This window comes from Ursus americanus, chromosome 15 (genome assembly GCF_024610735.1).
Source record: "Ursus americanus isolate L20-20 chromosome 15, mUrsAme1.1.p, whole genome shotgun sequence".
NCBI classification, from domain to species: Eukaryota; Metazoa; Chordata; class Mammalia; order Carnivora; family Ursidae; genus Ursus; species Ursus americanus.
In genome coordinates this window covers 2,992,065-3,018,535 of record NC_142141.1, presented here as the reverse complement: position 1 = coordinate 3,018,535, position 26,471 = coordinate 2,992,065, and the positions used below count along the sequence as shown (strand labels likewise).

Below are 26,471 nucleotides of genomic sequence, written 5' to 3'. Positions count from 1 at the left end.
TAGTAAAAATTTTGAAATATAATAAATACGTTCCATTAGAGAGGTTTTAAGAAAGCAGATACACATTGCTGGTGGGAATGCAAGATGGTACAAGCCTATCAGGAATTTTGCAGTATGTAACAAAACTAAATGTACATTTACCTCTTGACCCAACAATCTCACTTCTAGAAATTTTCCCTGCAGACACCCTTCTAACAGTATGAAAATATGATATGTAAGATATTCACTACAGCATTGTTTGTAATTGTAAAATACTAGAGACAACCCAAATGCCCATACATAGGGCAGTGGTTGAATACTATAGTACATCTGCACAATCGAGTATTATGCAGCTGTAAAAAAATAAAAATTAAAAATAGGAGCAAAATTTCTGAGCTGATTTCCAAAATATATTGTTAAGTTAAAAAAGCAAAATACAAAAGAGTATGCATAGTAAATATATGTATCTTTTTGTAAGAAAAGAGAAATTTAAAAAGGTACATAATTATGATTTTTTGTCAAAAAAGAAACAAAGTTAAGATAAACGGCAGACTAATCAAACTGCTTACGTCCAAGGGGTGGCTGGGAATGGGTTGGAAAGGAGAAAAGGTACTGGGCCAGAGCAGTAATGGTGGTAATGGTTGTAGTGTTGGTGGCATAATACTTCCAAGTATACTTCTTTGTATAGTTACAACTTTTAGGCTTTGGGAACCATATTAGTGTTTATATTCTCAAAAAAGGAAAATGAATCAACAAGGGAATTGAAAGAGATATCAGTAAGGGAGGGCCTAACATGGAATATAGACACAAATTAACCTGTGTTTTAATAAATAACAAAGCTGGGTGAGGGAAGGAATATAAGGGAGAACAAGCCCGAGTAACTTTATTTTCAGTTTTTATTTTTAAATAATTATGGATTCATAGGAGGCTGCAAAAACTAATACAGAGAGATCCTATGTACCCTTCACCCTGTTTTCCCCGGTGATTATATCTTACATAACTATAGTACAATATCACTAACAGGAAATTAACATTGGTACAATCCATAGAACATATACAGATTTCACCCATTTTATAAGCACTCATTTGTGTGCAGTGTGATCACATGTGTAGATTCATACAACTACCAGCACAATCCAGATGTACAGAACTGTTCCATCACCACAAGGATCCCTTTCCTTTTATGGCCACACCATCCATCTTCCCCAATCCCTGGCAACCACTAATCTGTCCAAGTAACTGAAAGCACAGTATTTGGACTAAGTATTCTCAGGCTAAAGAGAAGATGAACTGTATATAAATATTGAACTATAGTTAGTAGATTTCTTTTTCACAGAGGTATGAGTTAACAATTCAAAAACTACCTTATGTGTATTCTAGCATTAAGCAGATAAATGTATTGTGGATAATGAGAGCCAAGTTTCTCACTGTCAGAGAAGAGTACACATATGAAAAGGAGAAAGGATAGAAGGAACCCTGTGGTGCTGGATTGGAATTGGAGGTATCAATATGAACTCGTGGTTTCTAATAAATATAGATAGATAAAGGAACAGATACAGATGTGTGAGGGTGGAGTGTATGTGTGTATTCATATATCTTTTTCCTACCACTATCACTGAGAGAGTGTAGAAATAATTACACCTTAGTAGCAGTAAGCTCACCTTGTACCCAGATCTTTGTTTCTAAATACCAATTTACACTAAAAGGAACCAGAGTTCCTTGAAGAAAAGGATAATTGCACAGCTGAGGTAGGAAAAAGTACAAGATGAACCTGGAACATCTTGTGCCAGAAGTAAAGAAATGTTCAAAGAATGTTCAGAACATGTCAAGTTAAAGGGCTTCCTAACCAAATCTGGGATAATTTGAGCATCAAAATAAATATTGACAGTAAAAGACTATTAAATAAAATAAGAATCTACAGTTCTAATACTGACGAGAAGGAAGGAAGAGAAGTGACGTTCTTCCTTACAGTTGAAGGCCAACTAATAAATGTAAGAAGAAACAGTGAGTTAGGAAAAAATGCTATTTGATAACCATCATTATAGTTAATTCATATATGAGTGGATATTAAAATGGCAAAAGTTTGTGGAATACCAAGGTATTTTCATAATTTCAATATATATTGCCACAAGATACTCATTAATAATGGGGAAAAGAATAACTTTATAGTCAAGGCACTACCTTAGTCACTAAGTGTTCAAAGTTAACACCAACAATGAGACAGGTTGGCATCATATGCCTTTTGATATGATGCACTGAGAAAAACAAAATATAATTCTTGCAGTACTCTTGCCCAAAAATGTATAACTTCAATTTAATTGTGGAGAAATATCAGACAAATCCCAAATGAGAAATATTCTATGAAAAAAAACTGACCTGCACTTTTTAATAATGTCAGTGTCATGAAAGACAAAGTAAAGTTTAGGAACTGTCCCAGATCAAAGGACTTACAAAAACAGACAACTGAATGCAAATGTGTAATCTGTGAATTTTCTTTTGCTATAAATAGCATTATGAGGACAACAAAAAAATCTGATTAAAGACTGTGGATAATAAAACAGTATTGTAGTAAAACTAATTTCCTGATTTTGATCATTGTATCTGGTTATTTAAGAGAATGTCCTTGTTTTTAGGAATTATACACTGAAGTATTTAGGGTTAAATGGGCATCATGTCTACAATTTACTCTCAAATAGTTCAGAGAAAAAAATTGAAAGAGACAGAAAGATAAAGAAGATGTGATAAGCATTTGGTGAAAAGTATTAAGGGTATTTGGGAATTCTTTGTATTATTCTTGCAACTCTTCTGTGAGTCGAATAAAAAGTTAAAGATTTTTAGAAAAAGGTATGTTTATTGTAAATATCATATAGTCTGGGTTTTTTTAGTCAGCTGACAATCCCTACCTTTTAATGGGAGTTATTTATTTCATTTACATTTAATCGTTGGTTTTATATGTATCATCTTGCTATTTGTTTCCTGTGTGTCTTTTGTCCTTTGTTCATTTTTACCTCTTTTTCTGCCTTCTTTTGGATTACGTATTTTCTATTATTCCATTTTATCTCTCCTATTGGCTCTTAGCTTTTTTTAATTAAAATTTTATTTTGACATAATTCTATATTTGCATTAGTTATAAGGACTAATGCAGAGAGACCCCATGTACTCTTTACACAGTTTCCCCAGTGATAACATTGCAAAACTATAGTGCAATATCACAACCAGGATATTGAGACTGATACAGGCCAAGATACAGAGCATTTTCATCACCACGAGGATTATTCACATGGCCATTTTGTAGCCATACACACTTCCCCCCTCCACCCCACCCCTTCTTAACCCCTGAAAACTGAACTGTTCTCCATTTTTATGCTTTTGTCATTTCAAGAATTTTTTTAAGTTTTTATTTGTTTATTTGGGAGAGAGAGAGAGCACAAACAGGGTGAGGAGCAGAAGAAAAACCAGACTTCCCGCTGAGCAGGAGCCATATGTGGGGCTCGATCCCGGGATCCATTCAGGTCGTTATGTGTATCAATAGTTAATCCCTTTTTATTACTGAATAGTATTCCATGGTGGGAATGTACCATGGATTTTTTTTTAACCATTACCCAAAGGATATCTGTTGTTTACAGTTTGGGACTATGATGAATAAAGCTGCTATAAATATTCATATACAAATTTTCATGTGAACCTAAGTCTTCGTGTCTCTGGAATAAATACAAAGGAGTACAATTTTTGCATCATATGTTAGTTGCACATTTAGTTTTTAAGAAACTACCAAACTGGCTCTACTATTTTATATTCCCACCAACAACATATGTGTGATCCTGGCCGGCATTTGGTGTTGCCGCTGTTTTTTATTCTAGCCATTCTGATAGGGGTGTGGTGATATCTCATGATTTTCATTTTAATTTTTCTAATGGGTATTGAATTTGAACATCTTTTCGTGTGTTTATTGCCGTCTATATAACTCCTTACTGAAATGTCTTTTTTTCATTTTCTAAATGGATTGTTTGCTTTTTTACTGTTGAGTTTTGAGAATCTTTCTGTATTCTAGATACTACATTTTTGTCAGACCTGTGGTTTGCAAATATTTTCTCCCATTTTGTAGTTTGTCTTTTCATCCTCCAAACAAGGTGTTTCACAGAGCAAAAGTTTTAAATGTTGATAAAATACAACTTATCAACTTTCCTTTTATGGATAATATTTTTGTGCCAAGATTCCTTGGGATTGTTAACCAGATGTGTGTCACCATGTCATCTGCAAATAAGGACAGTTTAATTTCTCCCTTTCTGGAATCTTTATGCCTTTTATTTCCTTTTCTTGTCTTACTGCGCTGGCTAGAACTTCCACAACTATGTTGAGTAGCAGTGGTAAAAGCAGACATCTTTGCCTTTGTTAATGATCTAGGGGAAAGCATTCAGTTCATTAAGTAATTATTGATTAAAATATAAGTTCATCATTAATAATGATGCTGGCTGTTGGGCTTTTTGTTGATGTTGAAGAAGTTCCCTTTTACTCCTAGTTTTTGTTATGAGTAGGTATTGAATTTGATCAAATACTTTTCAGCAAATGTTTTATTTTTAATGGTTGTTCTTAGAATTACAATATGCATCCTTAACTTACCATAGTCTGCCTTGAATTAATATTAAATCACTTAACATATAATGTAAGAATCTTAAAACTGTATTTCTATTTACCCTGCTCTCATCCTTCGTGCTTTATTGTCATACATTTTACTTTTACATAGGTATAAACTCCAGAATGAAGTCATATTTTTGTTTTAAACACTTAGTTTTTAAAATAAATTTAAGAGATGATGTGGGGAGGGTTTTTTATGTTTACACACCGTGATACTGTGATTTATAATAAGAAATATATATTTGGTCTTCATCCCAAACCCTTGGAATTTCCTAAGTGAGGAGAGATAAAGGTATCTTTTACTATGTTAATGAGGTGACTTTTGGAATGCCCCTAGGGTAAGAATGGGAGCTGGTTGGGGGTTGGGGAAACTGTGTCCCAACCTCCCAACCATTCCCCACCACCACCACCCCATCCTCACCTACAGGATGGGGAAAGGGGCTGGGGATTGAGTTTAATTACAAATGGTCAGTGATTTAATCCATCACACCTATCTAATGAAGCCTCCGTGAAAACCCAAGAGGACAGGGCTCAGAAAGCTTACAGGGTGGTGAACACAGGGAGATACCAGGAGAATGACAGCCCAGAGACCTTGGAAGCTTCATCCCTTCCCACATACCTTGCCCTATGCATCTCTTCCATCTACTGTCCCTGAGTTACATCCTTTTATGAGAAACTGGTAAACTAGTAAGTAAATTATTTTTTTTAGTTTTGTGAGCCGTTCTAGCAAATTAATTGAACCTGAGGAGAGAGACCTGGGAACCTCTGATCTACAGCCAGTCATTCAGAAACACAGATGACAGTCTGGACATGAGAGTGGCATCTGAAGTGAGGGTGGAGGGAGTCTCCTGGGACCAAGCCCCTAACCTGTGGGATCTGATGCTATCTTCAGGTAGACAGTACCAGAACTGAGTTAATTGCTTGGTAGTATTACCAAAAAAAAAAAAACATACATGGGACCCACACAGTTGCCATTTCTGGTGTTCCTTCTTTCTTGAAGATTCAAGTTCCATTTGGTGTCATTTCTTATCCACCCAAAGAGCTTACTTTTTATTTTTTGTAGTGTAGGTCTACTTTTAATAAATTCTCTCAGCTTGTATCTGGAAATGTTTTTATGGCACCTTCATTTAGGAATGGTGTTCTCACTTGATGTAAATTCAAGGTTGATAGGTGTTTTTTTCTTTATTTATTTTAAAGATGTTCCATTTTCTCCTGGCTTGCTAATGAGAAGTTATTAGAATATCTTACTGTTGCTCCCCTATATGTCATGTGTCTTTTTTCTCTGGCTGCTTTATTTTTGATTTTCAGCAATTTGATCATGATACCTATGTGTAGTTTTCTTTACATTTACCCTGCTTGGGGTTTATTGAGTTTCTTAAATCTGTGAGTTGATATTTTTCATCAAATTTTGAAACATTTTAGCCATAATTTTTTTGCCCCAAACTCTTATCTTATTTCGGGGATTCAAGTACATGTATGTTGGATTGCTTGACACTGTTCCACAGATCACTAAGGTTCTGATGTTTTCTGTTGGTGTTTTGCTTTGTTTTGTCTTGATTTTTTTTTTTTTTCTCTATTTCAGTCTTCAGGATTCCTGACCTTTTCTTTCGCAGTGCCCAATGTGCTGTTAAGCCTGTCAAGTGGTCTTTTTTTTTTTTCCCCCATTTCAGGTGTTGTATTTTTCAGATCTGGAGTTTCCATTTGGTTCATTTTTATAGTTTTCGGTTTCTCTTTGCTGATTGGTAGTCCCCACCTAGTCACTCATCTTGGTCTGTTGGTTCGTTGGTTACTCTTGAACGTATTTATAATAGCTGTTCTAAAGGCCTTGTCTACTAATGCCAGCATCTCTGGATGTTGTTTGTTCATTTCTCTGGACATTTTGCTCCTGGTTATGGGTCATATTTTCCTGCTTTTTCCCTTGGCTAGTAATTTTTTGCTGTATGCTGGATGTTATAAATGCTGTGTTGTTGAAGGTCTGAAATTTGCTGCCTGTTTTTTTAAAAAGTATTGAGTTTTCACAGACCTGTACCCCTGAAACAAAGAATACATTATATGTTAATTATATATATACATATATACATATATATATATTTTTTTTTTTTTAATAAAATGCACCATGGTGCTTGAGGAGAAAAAAAAAGGGGGGGGAGAAAGAAAAAAAGAAAGAAAAAGAAAAAACAAAGAGTATTGAGTTTTATTCTGGCAGACAATGGATTTTCTGGCAGATTAGCTTTTTCCTGTTGAGGCTTGTTTCTAAGACTTATAAGGGTGGTTCTAAAGCAGCCCTTATTGAAGGGCTTAGTCTTGAGGCTTAGTCTTTTTGGGGTCTCAGCTGAAGGCCCAAGCTGTTCAGTGAGGTTTCTGCACTCTGGCTCATTGAAACCCCAGGGTCTCTCAGCAGCAGGAGATCTCTGGAATCTGCACTCAGCTCACAGCCCTCCAGTTGCTGTTCTCTCTCAGGCTTTCGAGCTTCTTCCTGCACATGTGCCAAGGGCCTCTTACCACACATTTCTTGAGCTCCTCCTCCTGCAACACAAATTCCAGCCACCTCAGCTGTCCTGACCATCAGTCTCTTTTTGCTCTGCCCAAAAAGCCCACTGCTTTCTGTTTGGGACCCACACTTTCCTCTGCCTTAGGAAGTACCCCCCATAAGAAATCTGGGATAAATGTGGGGTTTGCCATTTTTGTTTCCCTTCTTTTAAGAGTAACAATACTTTGAAGCAGCTTGTCCAATGCCTGAAAATGATTATTGCATATATTTCTCCAGTTTTATAGTTGTTTGTGACAGGAGGGTGAATCCAATACCAGGTATTCTATGAATCTGGTTGTTAGCCTTCCTCTATATCTTGTTTTTGAAATTCAATTTTGAATTGCTATAGATTTTGTACCTCCATTTCCTACTATGGCCAATGCATTAAAATTACCTTTTTGTCCTTTGTATATCTCTGAGTTTGACACTTGTGAATTATAAAACCAAGACAAACACGGGTCCTGGAAACAAAATTAGAAGAGAAAATACAGTTTGAAATAAAAGGTTATTGAATAGAAAAACCATCCTGTGAGAGAAATAGGCCAAATACAGAGTAGAAATTAGACTTTTTTTTTTTTTAAGATTTTATTTGTTTATTTGGGAGAGAGCAAGAGCATACAAGTAGGAGGAGAGGGAGAGAATCTCAAGCAGACTCCTCACTGATCATGGAGCCTGATGCAGGGCTCGATCCCACAACCCATGAGATCATGACCTGAGCCGAAACCAAGAGTTGGATGTTTAACCTACTGAGCCACCCATGTGCCCCTGGAAATTGGACTTTAAAAAGAATTTGGGGAATATCTTGCAAATGTAATCATTTGGAGTTCCTTACATCAAAGAAGGAAATTTTGTGGGGTACCTGGGTGGCTCAGTCGGTTAAGTATCTGACTCTTGATCTCAGTCCAGGTTTTGATCTTGGGGTTGTGCGTTCAAGTTCTATAAAAAAAAAAAAAAGAAGAAGAAGAAAATTTGTCAGAGAAGGTATGTGGTGTTTTTCGAATCATTAAAGAAATAAAATGGATTTTCACAAATACTGTAGACTTTTTAAAACTTTTGAATAGTAAGAGGGAAAGGTTAAAAATATTCATTTTGCTTGATAAACTTTGCTTTTCTATAAATAATATATATGCCTGGTGCAAAAGAAAAGGGAAAGGGAGAAAAGAAAGTAAAAATGAGTAGATACTTTATGATTTATCATTTTTATAAATGGCAGTGGCACAAAGAACCCCCTATTTTTCCAGATGTTGCAAATCTACAAAGGGGGAAAATGTTGTAGGAGAAAAACTTCTTGGATCAGGGCTAGCTGTATTCCTAATTGCTGTACCTCCTTACGTGCTCACACGCTGTGTGCTTCCAGAACTGCTATGACCCACAGACCTGACAAGAACTGCCAAACAGACCTTTAAGCTAACACCTTTGGGCAGTCCTGACATGCACCCTGTGCATCTGAGATTTATAACATAATTTGGAAGTTGACATTGCTTTTAGAACAATGAGCTTGAGGGCCACCTGGGTGGCTCAGTCGGTTAGGCATCTGACTCTCGATCTCAGCTCAGGTGTTGACCTTGTGGCTGGGGCAGGGTGGGGGTTCAATGCTGGGCATGAGCCCACTCCAAGAAAACGATAAATAAGATGAGCTTGATTAACCTTCCCAAAGCACAGCTGCAGTTTTGTAGCTCCCCTCTCAGATTCTGGATATGCCGTAGCCCACCTTTGCTGGTCAAGTCCTGCACTGGGTAAAGTGACAAAGTCAAGGGCAAGTGTCCCTCTGGGACTCTCAAGTCCTAGACTTGAAATTTAAGAAGCTGCAATGCCCACAGCTGTGTATTTTTTACTTCTTTCTTTTTGTCCAGGTTTTTCCCCTCTGGTGGAATGCCTCCTGCCTTGAGCCATTTTCCTCCTCTTAGACCACTGTCCCGTGCCTCCTTCTCCGTTAGAAGGCCACTTCTAGTCCCCTGAACAAATGTACTCTCTCCTGCGCGTATCTCTGGAGCACCACAGGCAGCCCGCGTACACGTGCACTGGCCCTGCACTTTATTTCGGTTCCCGTTGAGTACCTTTTGCCTCTGGTCAGCAGTCAGCTTTTTGAGCTTTTTTTTCTTTTATTTATCTTAATATTCTTTCCTGTGCCAGCCAGTGTCTGGCACATTGTGGACATTTAGAAATATTTGTTCCGAGTATTAATTCTCTTATAATATGAAGTTAATCTTTTCAATGTATCCTAACTTTTCTTTATCAAACATCAAAGACTTTTCCCTCCTTCTGGAAGTTGTTAATTCATGAACAAACCCATCTCTGCCCCGTTCACAAGCTTTGTGATTTTGTAGGCCTCTATCCTATTCCTTCTTAGCCATCTCTGTTTTAGGGCAAAGGTTAGAGCTTTCAGGGGGAATTGTGGTATATGTGCCTGGAAGTGATAGTGGTGATGATTAACCCTCCTTCTCTTCTCCACGCAGGGAGATGTTCTTTACTACCATGGAAAGCCACCTTCTGCGCTGCAAAGTGTTAGAAATCATATTCCTCCACAGCTGCGAGACGCCCACCCGCCTGCCTTTGTCTCTGGCCCAGGCCCTCTACTTTCTGAACAATTCCACATCACTGCTCAAGTGTCAGGTACATGCTTCCCTGCCTCAGTCAGGCCTTGAACACCTTTCCCCTCACCCTTGAGCATGTAACGGAAGAAGGCACCTCCTACCAACTGCTTTCACTTCTCCGCAGTCGGATAAAACCCAGTGGCAGACGTGGGATGAACTGGTTGAGCACCTGCAGTTCCTGTTATCCAGTTACCAGCATGTGCTAAGAGGTAAGCAGCGCTCGTTCACAAATAAGATTGTGTGCGAGTCTCACGGTAGCCGTTGTTATGAATCGAAGTTACGTGGGGGATTCTAATTTGTTAGCCGAAGTAAAGCATCGTTCCTTGGTTATAACTATAAGGAGCAAGGAATGACATCCTTGGAATCACGGCTATAGAACAGAGGAGCTCGCAGGTTTTTGTTATAGCAGATAATACAGTGGTCCTTGCACTTATTAGGTTGTACAGGTAAGCAGCAGCCATCCTACCAGGAGAAGTATTCTGGGATGACCTGATTAGCCCCGGCATCTTACCCTGTCTGTCACTCAAAGTCTTTGTTGGGTCATTTGCTCATTGACTGCAGACGTTGTAAACATCCGTCAGTAGGATGCAAACCCAGAGCAAATCGGGGCAACATAAAAGCTTACATCATGCAGGAGTTGTTAGGCGCTCTATAGTCTGTGAAAGGACTTTACTCAAGTCCCAGGCGAAGCCGGTGATCAAGGAGGATCCAGGAGAGTTAGACTAATTAATGCTGAGGAAGCGAGTATTGATGAGGGTAATAAAGGAACAGCTGCTTCAAATGAGAATGATTTTATTAGCCAAAGATTAACGAGGCCCTTGTTCCCAATTACTGACATAATTATTAATTCCAAAAGGAAAGACAGTAACTTTTTTTTACAGATTTATTTATTTATTTATTTATTTGAGAGAGCGAGGGAGAGCACTTGCATGTGAGCAGGGGAGGGAGCAGTGGGCGAGGGAGAGAATCTCCGGCACACTCCCTGCTGAGCACAGAGGCCAAAGTGGGGCTTGATCCCATGAGTCAGAGCTGAAACCAAGAGTCAGGTGCTTAACCAACTGAGCCACCCAAAAGATAGTAACTTTTTAGGGGAGAAAACATATTTCTCTTAATGTGATGCCCTGAGAAGGACACGTCATCACTTACGTAGTGTTCTTGCCAAAAATCCGTGACCTGAATCTAATCACAAGGAAGCATCAGACAAATTCACACGGAAAGACCTTTTACAAAATCATTGGCTTGTACTCTTGAAAAGTGCCACTGTCTTAAAAACAAAGTCAGACCAAGAAACTGTTCCAGATTGGCAAGAAACTAAAGCACATTAATACTAAATGCAAAACATGATCCTGGATGGGCTCTTGAACCAGGGAAAAGAAGCTATGAAGTATGTTATTGGGATGAATGGTGAAATTTAAATGGATTAAATAATAGTATTATACTAATATTAAATTTCCTATTTTTGATAACAATCCTGGCTTATGAAGATAATTGTCCTCAGTCTTAAGAAATCCAGAGTGAAGTATTGAGGGATAGAAGGGCACAATGTTCAACTTATTCTCAAACAGTGAGGAGGGATAGTACATATTTATATGTAACTGTATGTAAATATATACATTTATATATAATACACATTTTATATTTACTTGCCGTGATCATGTTGAGGTTGAATTTAGCTCAGTAATGGCACTGGGGAAGGTACGATAGCCCTTATACCCTCTCAGGCCTGGAACTGAGGAAACTATTGTAGACAAATGTAAAAAACAGCACTGAATTTAAGACAGAAGGTCTGAGTTTGAATCCCAACCCCACCACTTACTCTGCTAACTTTATGTCTCTAAACCTCATTTTCTTCTATGGAATGGGGATGGTAATATAGAACTTTTCAAGACTGATTGTTAATAGACGTGAGAAAAAATAGTGAGTACGCAGTCAATGTTAGTTGAATCTCAGCCTGCCTATTTGCCCAGCCAGGAGTAGGCTGCGAGATGTTCATGTTTCAGGCTCTTGTAACTAAAACTTCAAAGTGCATTGTCAAGGCCATGACATTTGTGGTTGTGTAGTTTGTGCGTTTTTTAGCACCCTCAAAAAAGGGTACATGTCCTTCTCAGAACAAAGGCCCAGAGGCAAATTCCATGTTGTACTTGGCCTCATCAGGGTTTACATAATTGTTCTTTTGGAGATCAAGCAGAAAGTTTAATATTAAAGCAGCCAGGTTTTATTTAAAGTTCACCTTTAACACTCCTTGTTTACTTCGTTTTTGCTTCCCAGGGAATACAGCTGGGCCTTGGGCAATAGTGACTTAAGATGGACATGAGATCCACTTTCATTCCAGAATATTTTTATGCTTCCAACAAGGGAGAGGGAAGCCTTAGACCAGTGTATATGGACCAAGAATAAATGGGTGTGTTCCAGGGCCATTTTATCCTTAACATTCTCTCTACTTTCTTTGGAGACCAAGAGTTAAGAAGGAGAAAAAATATTTAGAACCAATAGTTTGGAAACTATGTCCTCCAAAGAAGACAGCTAAATGGTACCCTGAAATGGTCAGTGTCCTTGTCAGTGGGCTTTTTACTCTGAGGGCTCCTTAGTCCTCTCTGCCCTCTGCAAGTGGTCTGCAGACATTGTGGAGGGCGTTTGGGGTCAGCCTGAGCTGTCCAGCTCCACGGGCAGAGGAGGAAGGCAAGAGGTTGGGGAGCCCAAGCTTGTCCTTTGTTGAGGGGAACATCTTAGCATGGGGGAAGAGAAGAAGGAAGGCTGGGTAAATTCATACACCCTGGCATATATAATCTGGGGAAGGTGAGTATCATCCCCTCTTTACAGCTGGGGAAGCAAAGGCTGAGAGAAAAGTAAGTACAGAGCCAGATTCAAACTTAGGTCTGTTGCCAAAGTCTGTGTGCAATCAAAACACGCTGGAAGGAATTACTGTTCTATGAAATCACTGGGTGAGATTAGAAGGTGAGATTTTAAGGAATTTCCAACTCCCTGTTTTCTAAACTCTCTGTACATGATTAAATTACTTTTGTGCAAACCCTTGACCTTGGGGAAGGTATATCCTGAAGCCCCATCCTTCGTAAATACTTCCAAAGAAGGCAGAGCAGCCCCATGGAGGCACAGATGCTGGGCTGCCAGGTCAGCTCGCATCCTCTGGCTGAGAGAACCGATCCCACCATACCCCAGTTCCACAGCCATGCAGCTCAAGTTGGGGCCTCAGCAGATTGCAAATCGCTTTATGCCAATGAGTTTTCCTGATACTTGTGAATTGTTAATACCTCTTATTTTGAAATTATGAGTGCTAGGAATTTAAATAGACAGTACTTAAAGGAAGAAAAACACCTGCTTTTCCTGAATTTTACTTGGCTAGACAGTTTAGGCAGGATGGCCCACAGAAGTCAGACCTCAGTTCATTCTGAGGAGAGACACAGGGAGCCTTCCTGTAAGGAGCCCTGTCCAGAGAGGAGAGAAAAGCAGACACAGGCAAGTTTAGGTCAATTCATATATATATATATTTTTTTTTAAAGATTTTATTTATTTATTTGACAGAGACAGAGACAGCCAGCAAGAGAGGGAACACAAGCAGGGGGAGTGGGAGAGGAAGAAGCAGGCTCACAGCGGAGGAGCCTGATGTGGGGCTTGATCCCATAACGCCGGGATCACGCCCTGAGCCGAAGGCAGACGCTTAACCGCTGTGCCACCCAGGCGCCCCCAGGTCAATTCATATATTTATTCAGGCAACAAATATTTACAAAATGCCTTCTGTGTGCCTGGCTCGTTGGGAAAACTTCAGGGAGTAAGACCAACATGGCCCCTGCCCTCACAGAGCTTACTGTGAAGAGATTGACCCTAAACAAATAATCACATAAACAACATATAATTACAAGTAAAATAAATTCTCTGAAGGAAAGGAGAAGTGCACGAAATAGGAGCACCTAATCTAGTTTTGGAGGGACCCGCAAAGGCCTCCCTGAGGAAGTGGTACTTCAGCTGAGGTAAGAAGTACTTGGGGGACACCTGGGTGGCTCAGTCCATTAAGTGTCTGCCTTTCACTCGGGTCATGACCTTGGGGTCCTGGGAAGGAGCCCGATGTCAGGCTCCCTGCTCGGTGGGGAGTCTGCTTCTCCCTCTCCCTCTGCCCCTCACCCCCACCCCCTAATCATGCTCTCTTTCTCTCAAATAAATAAAATCTAAACAAAACAAAACAAAACACCAGGACTGGTGTTAGCCAGGCAAATAGGGCAGTTTTCCAGAAAAATTAAAAATAGCATGTCCAAGGGCCCTAAGGCAAGAAGTTGTTTAGTGAACATGAGAGACTATGGACTATGAGAAACAAACTGAGGGCTACAGAGGGGAGGGGGGTGGGGGAATGGGATAGACCGGTGATGGGTAGTAAGGAGGGCACATATTGCATGGTGCACTGGGTGTTATACACAACTAATGAATCATCGAGCCTTACATCGAAAACCGGGGATGTACTGTATGGTGACTAACATAATATAATAAAAAATCATTATTAATAAAATAAAAAAAAAAAAAAAAGAAGTTGTTTAGTGAGTCCAAGGAACATAGAACAAGCTAGTCAGACTGGAATGTAGAAAGGTAGAGAGCAAGGGGAGAATAGCACAAGATGAGACTAGAATAGTAGATGGATAGGGCATGAAGGGCCTTCTGGGCCATGTTAAGAAATGTCAACTTGATTCCAAGAGTGAAGAGAAGCCCTCAGAGCATAAGGTTGCTCTGCCCGAGGTGTGGCAGGTAGTTTGGTGGAGGACCAGAGCGGTCCCAGGAGGGGTCCTGGTGGCAAGGGGGTGGGTTTTGCAGCGGGGAAGGCAGTGGATGGGACAGAAGCACTTTGAAGATCAGTTTGTCGGGGCTTGGGTGACTGAGTCTGAAGTATGGCTCCAGGGTTCTGCCGTCGCTGACACGGACATAAATGGAGAGAGATCTGCAGAGAAGACAAAAAGCACAGTGTGACTGTTGGGTTGGAGATTCCTAGAGTGTTGATGATGATGATGATGATGATGATAAAATAATAATAGTTACCCTAGGGGGTGCCTGGGTGGCTCAGTCAGTTGAGCGTCTTACTCTTGGTTTCTGCCCAGGTCATGATCTCAGAGTTGTGAGATCAAGCCCCGAGTTGGGCTCTGCGCTCAGCGTGGAATCCGCTTGAGATTCTCTCTCTCCCTCTCCCACGCCCCCTCTCCGCCTCTCCCTGCTCTAAATAAATAAATTAATTAATAAGTTAATAAATAGGGGCACCTGGGTGGCTCAGTCGTTAAGCGTCTGCCTTCGGCTCAGGTCATGATCCCAGTGTTCTGGGATCGAGCCCTGCATCGGGCTCCCTGCTCAGCAGGAGGCCTGCTTCTCCCTCTCCCACTCCCCCTGCTTGTGTTCCCTCTCTTGCTGCCTCTCTCTCTGTCAAACAAAGAAAGAAAATCTTTAAAAATAATTAATTAATTAGTAACTTTAAAATAATAATAGTTACCCCTAGTAACCTGATCCAGGAACCTAATAACAATACTGTGAGCCAGAACATCTTGCATAAGGTGGTATGCTAAACCCTTTACATAAATCGCCTCACACAGTATTCCCACAGCCTCTGATGTAAGACCTCTCATGCCTACCGAAGCATAAAATCCGAGGCCTTGCCAGCTGGACCAGAATGGCTCAAGTCCACTGGCCAAGAGTTCCTCCTCCTTGAACAGTGCTTGGTTGGGAACTGCCAACATTTGCCTCTTCGAATGTCCTGTATTACTTTAATGAACTCCAAAATCCTCTTGCTCCCACCCCAAGTCTTCCCTATTCCCCTGTTCTTTCCATTCCTTCAAAATCATTTTCATAGTTTTCAGAGTAGCATATACCTGATGAAAACTACATTTTACTAAAAGACTTTTGTCCCCCTACAACCATTCTCCACCAGTAGCAGAGTAAAATAGAGCACATTACCTGGCTAAAAACCCTCCAGATGCTTCCATTTGCTCTCAAAGGCCAAACTCCACATTGTTCTGTGGCCCAGCCTACCTTCCAGTCTCTACTACGGCTTTCCCTTACCACCCAGATTTTATCTCTGGTTCTCAAAACAAGCTTTTTCCTGCCTCAGGGCATTTACACTTGCTGTTCTCACTACCTGAACTGCTTTTCCCCTAGACCTTTGCACAACTGCCTCCTTCTCATCCTTCAGGACTCAGCTAAGAGGGCCTGACTAGAGTGGACTGCTTCCCTCATCCCCCCAGTGCCACTGTTTATCATGGCATCCGATTTATTTCTGTGATTGTACTCGCCAAAACTGGAATTGTTTCTGTTGGCTGGTTTACTGTTAGGTTTCCTGCAACTAGAATGTCAGTCCACGGGGGCTGGGCCCACATCTCTAATTCCACTGTCTCGCCAGAGATTAGCCCACTTCCAGTTGCATCGTCGGTGCTCACTGGAATCTGTGTTGATTGAATGTTGAAAGGGCCCTGATAGGACATCTCAAGGCAGCTTTGCTCCCTGTTTCCTTTTTAGACACGCTGTAGTGTGTTTGTTGTACTTTTTTTCTCTTCACAGTTAGGCCCAGTGCTATAAATTTAGAGGGAATTTACCTGAAGGTTGAAGAAAAACATTTTGAGCGTATTAGTTGAAAATGTAACCTAATCCATTGCTTAAAAACAAGTTTATTCTGGGGCGCCTGGGTGGCACAGCGGTTAAGTGTCTGCCTTCGGCTCAGGGCGTGATCCCGGCGTTATGGGATCGAGCCCCACATCAGGCTCTTCCGCTATGAGCCTGCTTCTTCCTCTCCCACTCCCCCTGCTTGTGTTCCCTCTCTCGCTGGCTATCTCTATCTCTGTCAAATAAATAAATAAAATCTTTAAAAAATAAAAAAATAAAAATAAATTAAAAAAAAAAAAAACAAGTTTATTCTGTGTTTCCCAACTTTCTGGATACGATGTAGTTGAGTCGTAGAAACCCTGCTGGAAGAGTTGCCCTATCCGCACCCCCTAAACAGGGCGATGGAGAGAGGGGCGCCGTAGTGAATGCCGGCGCTCTGGGGGTCCGCCTCCTCGGAGCTCTGCTCAAGCCATTTGCTTTGTCCCTGACCTGCGCTCCTTTGCCTGGACTCCGTGTGCTTCCAGAATCCTACTGGGGCTCATCTGTGGATTTGGATGAGAGACCTTTATAACTTCTTTTACTTTTCCTCAATATTTTTATTTTTGGACCTACAGAGGGTTGAAAGAACAGTACAGTGAACACCCATTTACCTTTTATGTTGATTTACTGGCTGTTAACATTTTACCACATTTTGGTTTATCTATTCATCCACCTAAATACTTTTTTTTGAGAGTTGAGAGTAAGTTGCACCATCATAATCCTTCATGCCTATAAGTACTTCGGCCTAAGGATAAGGATATTCCCATGCATAGCACAATTCATTATCACACTCAACAAATTTATCCTTAATATTCTCTAACGTGTCCCAGGAATATCCTCTGTAGGTGGCTGGTTTTGTTTTGAGCCAGGCTCCAGATATCACACACTGTGTTTGGTTGTTGTATACTCTTTGGTCTCCTTTTACATAGCTCCCCCCCTTTCCTTGTCTTTCATAATACAGACATTTTTGAAGAGCCCAGGCCAGTTATTTGGTAGAATATCCCATAACCGGGGTTGTCTCATTATTTCCTCATGATCAGAGTCCTCTTAAGTCCTGCTGGCCGGAACACTGAATAGCTGAAGGAGTACACTCCTTCCCGGTACACGGCAGCAAGAGGCGACACTGTCCGTTTGGTCCCATTATTGGTGATGTTAAGTGTGATCATTTGGTTAAGGTCGTGTCTATCACATTTCCCCATTGCTCTGTTATTAGTTAAGTAATCCAGAGAATAAAACTTTGAGACTGTGAATATCCTATTCAGCCTTTCACTCAAGGGTTTGAGCACCCACTGATGGTTCTTACCTGAATCAGTCATGACAACAGTAGATTGAAAAGTGGTTACTTTCTAGTTCTACATTGCTTCTACATTTCTTAACTGGCCTTCTTCTGCAGAAAGGATCTTTCCCTTCTTCCTCCCTTCCTTTTTTATTTATTATGGACTCGGCCCTTTTTAAAATTTACTGTGTATAATCCATTTTTGTCATTATTTTTTATGATCATGACCAAAACGTAGCCAGCAAGAGGCCTCTTCACACTGACTTGTCCTTTTGACTTGTTCCTGTGTGTGTGTGTGTGTTCCCCACTCTATTTTTAAGCATTCCCTTACTTTCTTATAAAAGATGTTCCAGATTCACCTTGTAATTTCCTTGCCATGGTCCTAGAATTGGCCTTTCCTCCCAAAAAATTCGGGTTTCTCCTGGTTGGGAGTGGAGGAAAGCATTAAGAAATCAAGATCTGGGTGCCAAGCATACCGATTATTACTGGGGTACCTGCTTCTAGACCCTCTGACAACAGAGCTACTAAATGGCGTACTTTTTTTTAGAAATACAAGTTCATAGCAATACTTCAATTTCCAGTCCCTCAACATTCTTCCTCTCCTCCTATTCCGTAACTGAATCACTCTCCTCCCACAGCAAGAACACTTATTTTGAACATGGATATATTTATTTGGTCTATCATACAACATACACAAAATTGTTTCTTTTTTTTTTTTTTTTTAAAGATTTTATTTATTTATGTGACAGAGAGACAGCCAGCGAGAGAGGGAACACAGCAGGGGGAGTGGGAGAGGAAGAAGCAGGCTCATAGCGGAAGAGCCTGATGTGGGACTCGATCCCGGATAGCCAGGATCACGCCCTGAGCCGAAGGCAGACGCTTTAACGACTGCGCTACCCAGGCGCCCCCAAAATTGTTTCTTTTAACAGAATTACTACAATTGACCAGCACAACAACAATCTAAGAAACCAATTCAGTATTTCTTAGCAATTCTTTTTATACTTAGACTCAATCTCCCAGATATTAAAAATTCACGTGGGTCTTTTTCAAGTGGTTATATTAACTTGAAGTATAGTTGTTGCATTGTTTAATCTAGGGGCATTGCTTAAATCAACAAAGGGGAAAAACTAAGACAATTTTAATTTGTACGGTTTTAATATGCAAAACTTGAGGGCCAGAGAGAACCAAGAACAAAGGACCTTTTAGAAACCGAGTGACCACAGATACTCAAATGGCCTTTGACTTGTACTCCAGTAACCACCAGTCCAGTCCTTGCCCAGACCCTACCTACTAAACTTGGCCTTCATCTTCTTAAGTCATAAAGGAATAAAAAGCAGTTCAGAAGAGTTCAGCTGACTTTTTCCCTCTTGCAGAGCACTTACGGAGCTCAGTGATTGATCGGAAAGACTTAATCATCCAAAGGATTAAGCCCAAGCCCCAGCAAGGGGATGACATCACGGCAGTGGACGTGGAGAGGCAGATTGAGGCCTTCCGCAGCCGCCTGACCCAGATGCTGGGGGAGCCGCTGGCGCCCCAGCTCCAAGACAAAGTGCACTTGTTGAAGCTCCTGCTCTTCTATGCCGCGGACTTGAACCCTGACGCAGAGCCTTCCCCCGAGAACCGGAGCGGCCCCTGAGCTCCTTCCAAGCACGGAACACCAAGAATACCTCCTGAACTCCATCTCCGACCACTTGGAAGTTCTGAAAGTATCTGAAGTAGTGAAAAATCTTATAGGACCAAACCTATCGTATTTATCTGTAGGTTATAATGACTTTCTAACTCTTTAGTAAATATCTCTTTTTGATAGTCCATCCTAGCCTGTTCTCAAGTATGGCTTAAATATACAAGGTGTATATATTTTTTAATAAATTATTTATCTATACTTTTTTGGTACAGGTAATACTATATGCACTATATGTTTAACATTTCCATTCAATATGTGAAAAAAGAAGCCCTCTGCTGAACAAATCTGGGCATCAGTGTATGTCATTCAAGGTACTGACAACCTGTTTCAGAAGAGAAAGATCTACTCATTTCTCCCTGATGGAACACAAACACCCTATATTACGGCTGTTATGTTGCCTATGAATTTGACTTTGTGGCCAGTCTATTAAGATCTACTGTCATGGGGGTGGGGGGTAGAAACAAAAGGATTGAGTGTTACAAATAATTTGATGTTAAAAGGATACAATAAAAAGGCAATGGATTTTCAAAATACCAAGTTTACCATGCTTAGGTTCTATGACCGTGAGTAGGCAGAATGTAAGAACGACTCTTCAAAAGACCAAAAACAAAAAAGCTATCCACATTTGAGAAGCAGTTTAAGAAGTTTGTTTATTGTCAAAACAAATAAGAGATACAAGCATAACAGAAGACACAAATAAATTAATTTTTGTGATCATTTTAGACTCCAGGGCTTCTCTATGGAAAGGTCAGCTCAGCTCCTAATGTAGACATGATAGTATCCGAAACAAAAAACAGTGGGAATCTGAGACTGTGTTTAAGACGATGACTGAACACATACATGGTGAGGAGAAATAAAGTGGCTTCCTTAGTTCCTTTCCTCAGTAACTTATATATTTATAAAAGTAGGCAGCTCTTTCTGGGGGATAATAATTTCATATAGAAAAATTTAAAATTCTTCCACTTCCCAGAAAAAGAAAAATGTTTTATGCCTGGCCTGAACAAGAAAATCAAACTAGGGTGATGCTAGTTTCACATGAACCTCAAGGCTACCATCTAAATGTAGGTACCACCTTGTGTGTGCTTGAAAAAAGTTTAACATCCATTTATCTACACCAAACCAGTAGACTGAATTTTCTCCCTTAGGAAGTTTTCAACCCAATTGGAGGTAAATTAATTTGATTTTAAAAGTGCAAAATAGGATATGCAAGACTAGTGTTTGTTCTGTGACACATAAAAGCGAAGCACCCCTCCGACAGCACTGGCCAGAGGGGCTCTGGTAAGTGGCTGCAGGACGAAGTGACCCGTAAGGCTACCAAACGCAAGGACGCTCCAGTTTCAGCATAGGAAGGGAGGTCCCTGCCAAGTCCGGCTGCCGAACAATCTCAGGCCCCCCAGCTGACAAGCCTGGAGCACACAGAAGTGCACAAAGGGTCAGAGTCTCAAGTAGCTCGGGCACGCCTCTCTTCCAGGCTTTGTCCACGCACATGGTTACAGTGGCAAAGAAATCAGGAAGCCTCAGTTCCGGAATAACACAAACGTTATTTACCCAGTAAGCAATGATCAAAGTTCTCGTCTAAGGTAAATGATACAAAAAGGAGTAATGAGGTCCCCCATACATCACTGCTGGGATTATTTAATTTAACTTTAAACCACACAAAATGGCTTCTTCCACACAAGGACAAGCTTTGCACTAACATTTCTCAAAAACCAATTATATCTCCAGCTCTAGCCTCGGTTTAAGAGATTTAAAAAAAAAAAACCTTTCCTATGTCAAAGCCAAGATAAAAGGGGAGTTGGGTATAAGATACCCTCTACCCAGAGTCCCTGGAATACAAAGAGCTCTAGAAGCCGGTGGGCGTGAGCACATTTAAGTCACGGGGTTTGAGATTATGGGTCCGTGGTGGTGGTTTCTTCCCTTCCACCACTGGGATGTCCATCTTGGGTGGCTTGAAGGTCGCTGGATCTTCAGCCATTCGGGTGGCCTGGACACGGATCAGTTCCATTGGAGAAGGCTTCTGGGCTCCTCTGTAAGCCTGGGTGGCAAAGCCTCCTACAGAAGTAAACGAAAAAGCAAATTATTTCAAAATTAGTAGGCAGCCCCCAATATACACGGTAAAATGCCATTCACGTGGGGGTTTTGTTTTGAAGGAGCTGCCTTACCGGAATCAGACTTCTGGAGAGATCTTGGTCCAAAGAGGCTCCATTTATCTGCCAAGTTTCTGTCCTTGTCCCCACTTGCAGAATCCATGGTGCCAGGATTTGGGCCAGGTAAGGCTGTGGAAGAACCAGAAGTGAACCAGCCTCTGGAAGAGAAAGAATAAAACATATCATTATATCCCCTTCCTATGCATCTAGAAACGTCTCATGCCAACAGACTGGGAACTGTCAACTCCCCCTGCTCCCTCTGAAACCACAGGCTTACACTCCACTTTCGTATGCAGCACTAGCTTTTCTAGAAGCACACTGCAGCTCGGGAGGCTCACAGGAGAGGCTCACCTGGACTTTTGCTTAGGGGAGGAATGGGGGGTGCTGCTTGGGGTGGATTGGGCTGAGGCCGGCTGCTTCTCTTCTCTGGTTATCTCTCCACTCTGTAGCTTTAGTTTCTGTCCAGATAGGTAAGAAGAGAAACTTTTTAAAAATGAGAGCAAGTATAAAACAGCTGGTTTGGGTGTAAATAATTTGGTTCACAATTTAACTTCAGGCAAAAGGAAACACAGTAGGTAGAATAATTTTGGCTTATAGAACAGATATTCCTTTGACTTTGCCATACTAGACAAAATTCCTTCTTTAAGAGAATCCATTCGTTCTACAACATATCTCAAACAGCTCTGTCCTAAACACCACACTAGAGCTTTGACTTTCAGAAAAGGAATTTTCCCACACTTCCCCAGTAAGTGGAAGAACCAGAACTCAAGCTGTAGGCCAAGTTAAGTAGGGCCTTGAACTCTGAGGCTGCTTCTGCCAGGTACAAGGGCTGCCCTTCCAGGTGTCTCAAGGCACACTATTCCTCTCGGGCTAAATGCTTTCTCGGTGGCGTCTGTCCCCTGCTCTCCCCTTTTCCCTCCCACGGCCAGTCACTCTGGGTTCCCTGGGCATTGTAAACACACCTCTAAGATACAGACCAGCTGTCTAGGAGGGGAGAGACAAGCCTACTCCTCGGTTCTTCTGGATCAAGGCACCTCCACTGTCTCTGTGCTCGGGGTCCAGTAAGCCCAAGCTACATTCCAAACAAATGAGCATGTCTGCATGTTCTCAAACGCTCACCATCTCAATGTCTGGAAGCTGGCTTTCAGCCATCCTCATGTTCTGCTCATGTGGCCAAGATGCAGAAAGTGGGCCAAAGTCAACTCCAGTGTTACAAAGAGTGAACTGCTCAACGGAGGGATCCTGACTCACACCCATCCCGGGAACTTCTCAAAGACTGACAGCAGCCCCTCTCCGGAACTATGTATCTTGTCTGAGAGGTTAAGCTGGTCACCAAGCCAACCTTGATCCCCTATGGCAGTGGTTTTTAAACTCAGGACGCGAGAATCATCGGCACGCTGTGAAGTGCGCACAGTCCGCAGCGTCTTCCGTCCTTGCCCACGGGCCACCACATGCAGATTACCGCACGCTCCTCTACAGTGTAGCGTGGTCCCCTCGTGAGCCCCTTCAGAAGCCGGGTTCTCAGACAACTTTCGAATGTGGGGGGAAAAAACACCAGGAAATAGGGAATCAGGAGACTTGAGTTCTAGTACTGTGACTGGTTCAATACATGACCTTGGACCTGTCTCTGCATTTATAGGATATAAAGAATAGTCTCTCCCTCCAAGGACTAACACAAAGATTGAGTGAACGCAAGGGCCTCAGAGGTCACGAGGCACTATTAAGTACCAACTGGTACTCCCGACAGAAAAGCCCTTGAAACTATGTCATTCATACGACTGTTCAGTCGTCACTAACCTTATCAAAAATTATTCTTCGCTCACTCCAATTTTAGAAATGAAAAGGCAGAAACATTTCAATTCTACACTTGACTTTACACGATGCTCCTTTCCCACTGAAGTGTCACCTCTGTAAAGACTGCCAATTCTCCTGTCCCTCCCAGTCGGTCACTCTGGTACACAAAGTACCTGCTTCACTGTCCGCAACGTGCTCACACACACCACACGCGTAAGCTCAGGGTCTCAGCCGCGCCTCCTGCCCATAAGGAAACCAGGCGATACCCCCGCTTCATAGATGGGTAAGCAGAAACTACCAGGCTAACAGGTTGCTCTGGAGCTTTCAACCAGAAAGCGCCACCACGGTGGGACTGAACCAGTTCTGAACTGCTCGGCCAAATCTTTCCACTGCTCTCCACAGCCCCCAGCTAAAGGAGCCGGAACGTCTAAGCACAGCCACATGTCAGGCTCTGAGTGGGGAGGGCTTTGTTAAAGTTCCTAAGAAACGAGCTTACGTGGAGCGCTTCTGCCACTCGAAGGTACTTGGTCTCCTCGGTGGTAAGGCCCTTGTGGGGTGTGTAGCCAGCATCGCTCAGCCCTGCCTGCTGCTCAAAACGCTGAATGCTCTCCTGGGTCTGTTCTGGGAACAGAGGAGATGACAGTCATGCCCATCCCCCTCTCCCACCACAAACTGGGGGAGTTCAACACGGACATCCGCTGTCCTCCCCAGAAGCAAGAGACCGCACTGACCATCTGAGGACGGGGGGTCCCCCAGACAAGCACCACAGCAGTAACGCTGAACCTCGTACAAACGTTCTCTAACGAGAAGGAAGCCTTCCCTCACACCAAGCTAGGAACAGGTTACTCCTAAAGGGAGTGCTGGATAACCTCCAGGGAAACACTCCCTACCTCCCTTTTATCTGTACGCTGACATTTTCTTTGTATTTAGAAACGCAACATGGAGAAGGCAGCTGACATTCAGAAAAGTGCAAGTTCTCCAGGCGTAAAGCTTTCTCAGACCGACTCACACCCCCGTCATCCACACTCAGATTTCCACCAAAGAGAAACGGGCCACATTTAGGCTGGATGGCACCAACATACCAATTAGATCCAAACCATAGAGAACATGCCTTGAACTAGCCAAGGTCTACGGATCCCACGTTTCTCATGTATGAGATCTGGCATCACAGTGGCTGGCATAACAGACGGGCCGAACTCAGCGTTAGGTCAGTCTGACCTCACATGTCATCAGTAAGTCCGTTATTCTGCGGAATGACTGACAGCTGCATGTTTGCTTCAACTGCACCCACACTGCATAATACACCCCTTCATACAGGAATGTGGCAGCTGTGGCCCAAAAGCCTAGACACCAGATGTCCTTTATGACTTAATCATTCCCCTTCTAAGGAACTCTTTTATTATCGTTAGAAATAGAAGCAAAGGAAAAAAAATGCATAAAGATGTTTTCCAGTCTTACCAGGTAGCCACCTGAAAATGCAAAAAGCAGGAAAGGATTTAATGAATACCAGGGATTTTAAATGCAGTTATTGTTTTGTTTTTAAGACCAGAACAACAAAGTTCATGGCAGTATTAGTTAAGAAAAATAGAATGGTATGTCTACTCTACCTGTGATTATATAAAAATATGCTTACACGGGGAAGTGACTAGACCAGACAAGCGTCTGAGTGACACAGCACGCCGCGCTGTCCAACACTCCGGACTGCTGACGAGCAGCCTTTCACTGAAGAAGTCACTACTGTGCTAAACGAGCTCTGACGAAGCTCTCGAACGCTGCCACGATACGTTCTCAAGCTGGCCAGATACAAGCAGTATTTGCTGATTCAAACAGTGCCTTTACGTGTGAATCAACAAAGAGCGCGAGTAAGAGTCTGGACTTTTGGTTCCTGGGTGAATTCTCCGGAATTGCCCGAGACAAGCCGATGCCCTCCCGGAGCCGATAAACAAGAGCTTCCGACTTCAAAACTGAGCCAGCCAAAGAACCCCTCTGTGCTCTGCAGAGCTACTGCTGACGAGCGGAGCTGTGTACCCGACTTCCCACAGCGTCCAGAAGGCCCTCCAGAAGCAGCGAGTTCAGTTAACTTGCCGCCAGGTTTTAAAAGGGGGGGGGGAGGCAAGCTCTCTTGTTCCTGGTCTCATTAGAACCGCAAACCACACATTCTTAGGGCTAAAGATGCTTGAGGCACCAAACTTGCCTCAGGTCCAGAAAGAGAAACAACTCTGAGCCTTTCAATTAAAAAAAAGAAGAAAAAGAAGAAGGAGCACAGGGCAGGTGGGAGACGCCTTGGTGTGTCAGCTTCCCCAGCAGAGCCTGAGACCGTCACAGCGGCAGCTCCGAGCCACCGAGCGCGGGGGCCATCGAAACCTCCCTCGGCTCGCCAGCCGGGGTCCTCATTTCATGGAGAGGGCAACTCCCAGGAGTTAAGTCCCCTGCCTAAGGCCACACTGACGCGCATGGGAAAATAAGGCTGTCACCAGCAAAGCAGCAGAGCGGCCCGGAATTAACTGGGATGCTACTATCTGGCGCATCTTCCGCCTCAGCGGACCTTCAACAGCAGCGTCGGCAGCCACGCGGACAAGCGCCAGGCAGAGCGGGGACACGGCAGGCGAGGCGCGGGAGTCGGCGGACTCCCCCCGCCGCCAGCCTGCAGGAAGCCCCGACTCTCCCCACCCCTGCTGCCTTCTCCTCTGAGGATGAAAAGTGCTTACTTGTGATCAGAGAATTCATGATGACGTGCGTAGCTTTGGCCTTCACCACAGGGGCCTTGTCCACGCTGTCGGTGGCCGATGGCTGGGTCGCGGCAGGGGAGGAGACACTGGCCTCCCCTTCCTCCGCCTGTTCAAGAGAGGTAAGGAGGCGCTTGAGCAGGGCAGGGGACTCGCACAACCAAATTCACTCCTTTGGGGAAGAAGTCACTGCGATACCTTTCATCTGATACGTGAGGAAATATCTGAAGGGGGACTGGTTGTCTCTACCCAATTACACAGGTATTATCCGTGGTGACAACACACAGAGACATTATATGATAGCGTGAATTTGTCAAAGGGGAAAGGCAGAATTTGAAACTCCAAGGTCTACTACCTTCCCAGCCCGTCTGTGCAATGTTCCGTACTATCGGGTCCCTAAGAATGCAGAGCAAACACTTTCTACGAAGCCCCGACCCCGTACCAGGCACCATGCTGGCTTTTGCGTAATCACTGCATTTGCTAAG

The 26,471-nt window shown here is 42.5% G+C and overlaps 2 protein-coding genes across 5 annotated transcripts in view; one reads left to right on the top strand and one right to left on the bottom strand.

Moving 5' to 3' along the window:
• SIMC1 (SUMO interacting motifs containing 1) overlaps nt 1-20,216 on the top strand; it is an 83,841-nt gene extending 63,625 nt beyond the window's left edge. The window contains exons 8-10 of the mRNA XM_045801988.2: nt 9,601-9,757; nt 9,863-9,947; nt 19,009-20,216. Of these exons, the coding sequence (XP_045657944.1) occupies nt 9,601-9,757; nt 9,863-9,947; nt 19,009-19,271 (505 nt within the window). The 3' untranslated portion in view covers nt 19,272-20,216. The remainder of the gene's footprint in view (nt 1-9,600; nt 9,758-9,862; nt 9,948-19,008) is intronic.
• KIAA1191 (KIAA1191 ortholog) overlaps nt 19,951-26,471 on the bottom strand; it is a 27,680-nt gene continuing 21,159 nt past the window's right edge. For all 4 annotated transcript variants that reach the window (XM_087867800.1, XM_087867801.1, XM_045802214.2 and 1 more), the window contains 5 exons: nt 25,969-26,095; nt 23,757-23,881; nt 21,818-21,924; nt 21,482-21,624; nt 19,951-21,371 (listed from right to left, as the gene is read on the bottom strand). In XM_087867800.1, the coding sequence (XP_087723926.1) occupies nt 21,163-21,371; nt 21,482-21,624; nt 21,818-21,924; nt 23,757-23,881; nt 25,969-26,095 (711 nt within the window). In that variant the 3' untranslated portion in view covers nt 19,951-21,162. The remainder of the gene's footprint in view (nt 21,372-21,481; nt 21,625-21,817; nt 21,925-23,756; nt 23,882-25,968; nt 26,096-26,471) is intronic.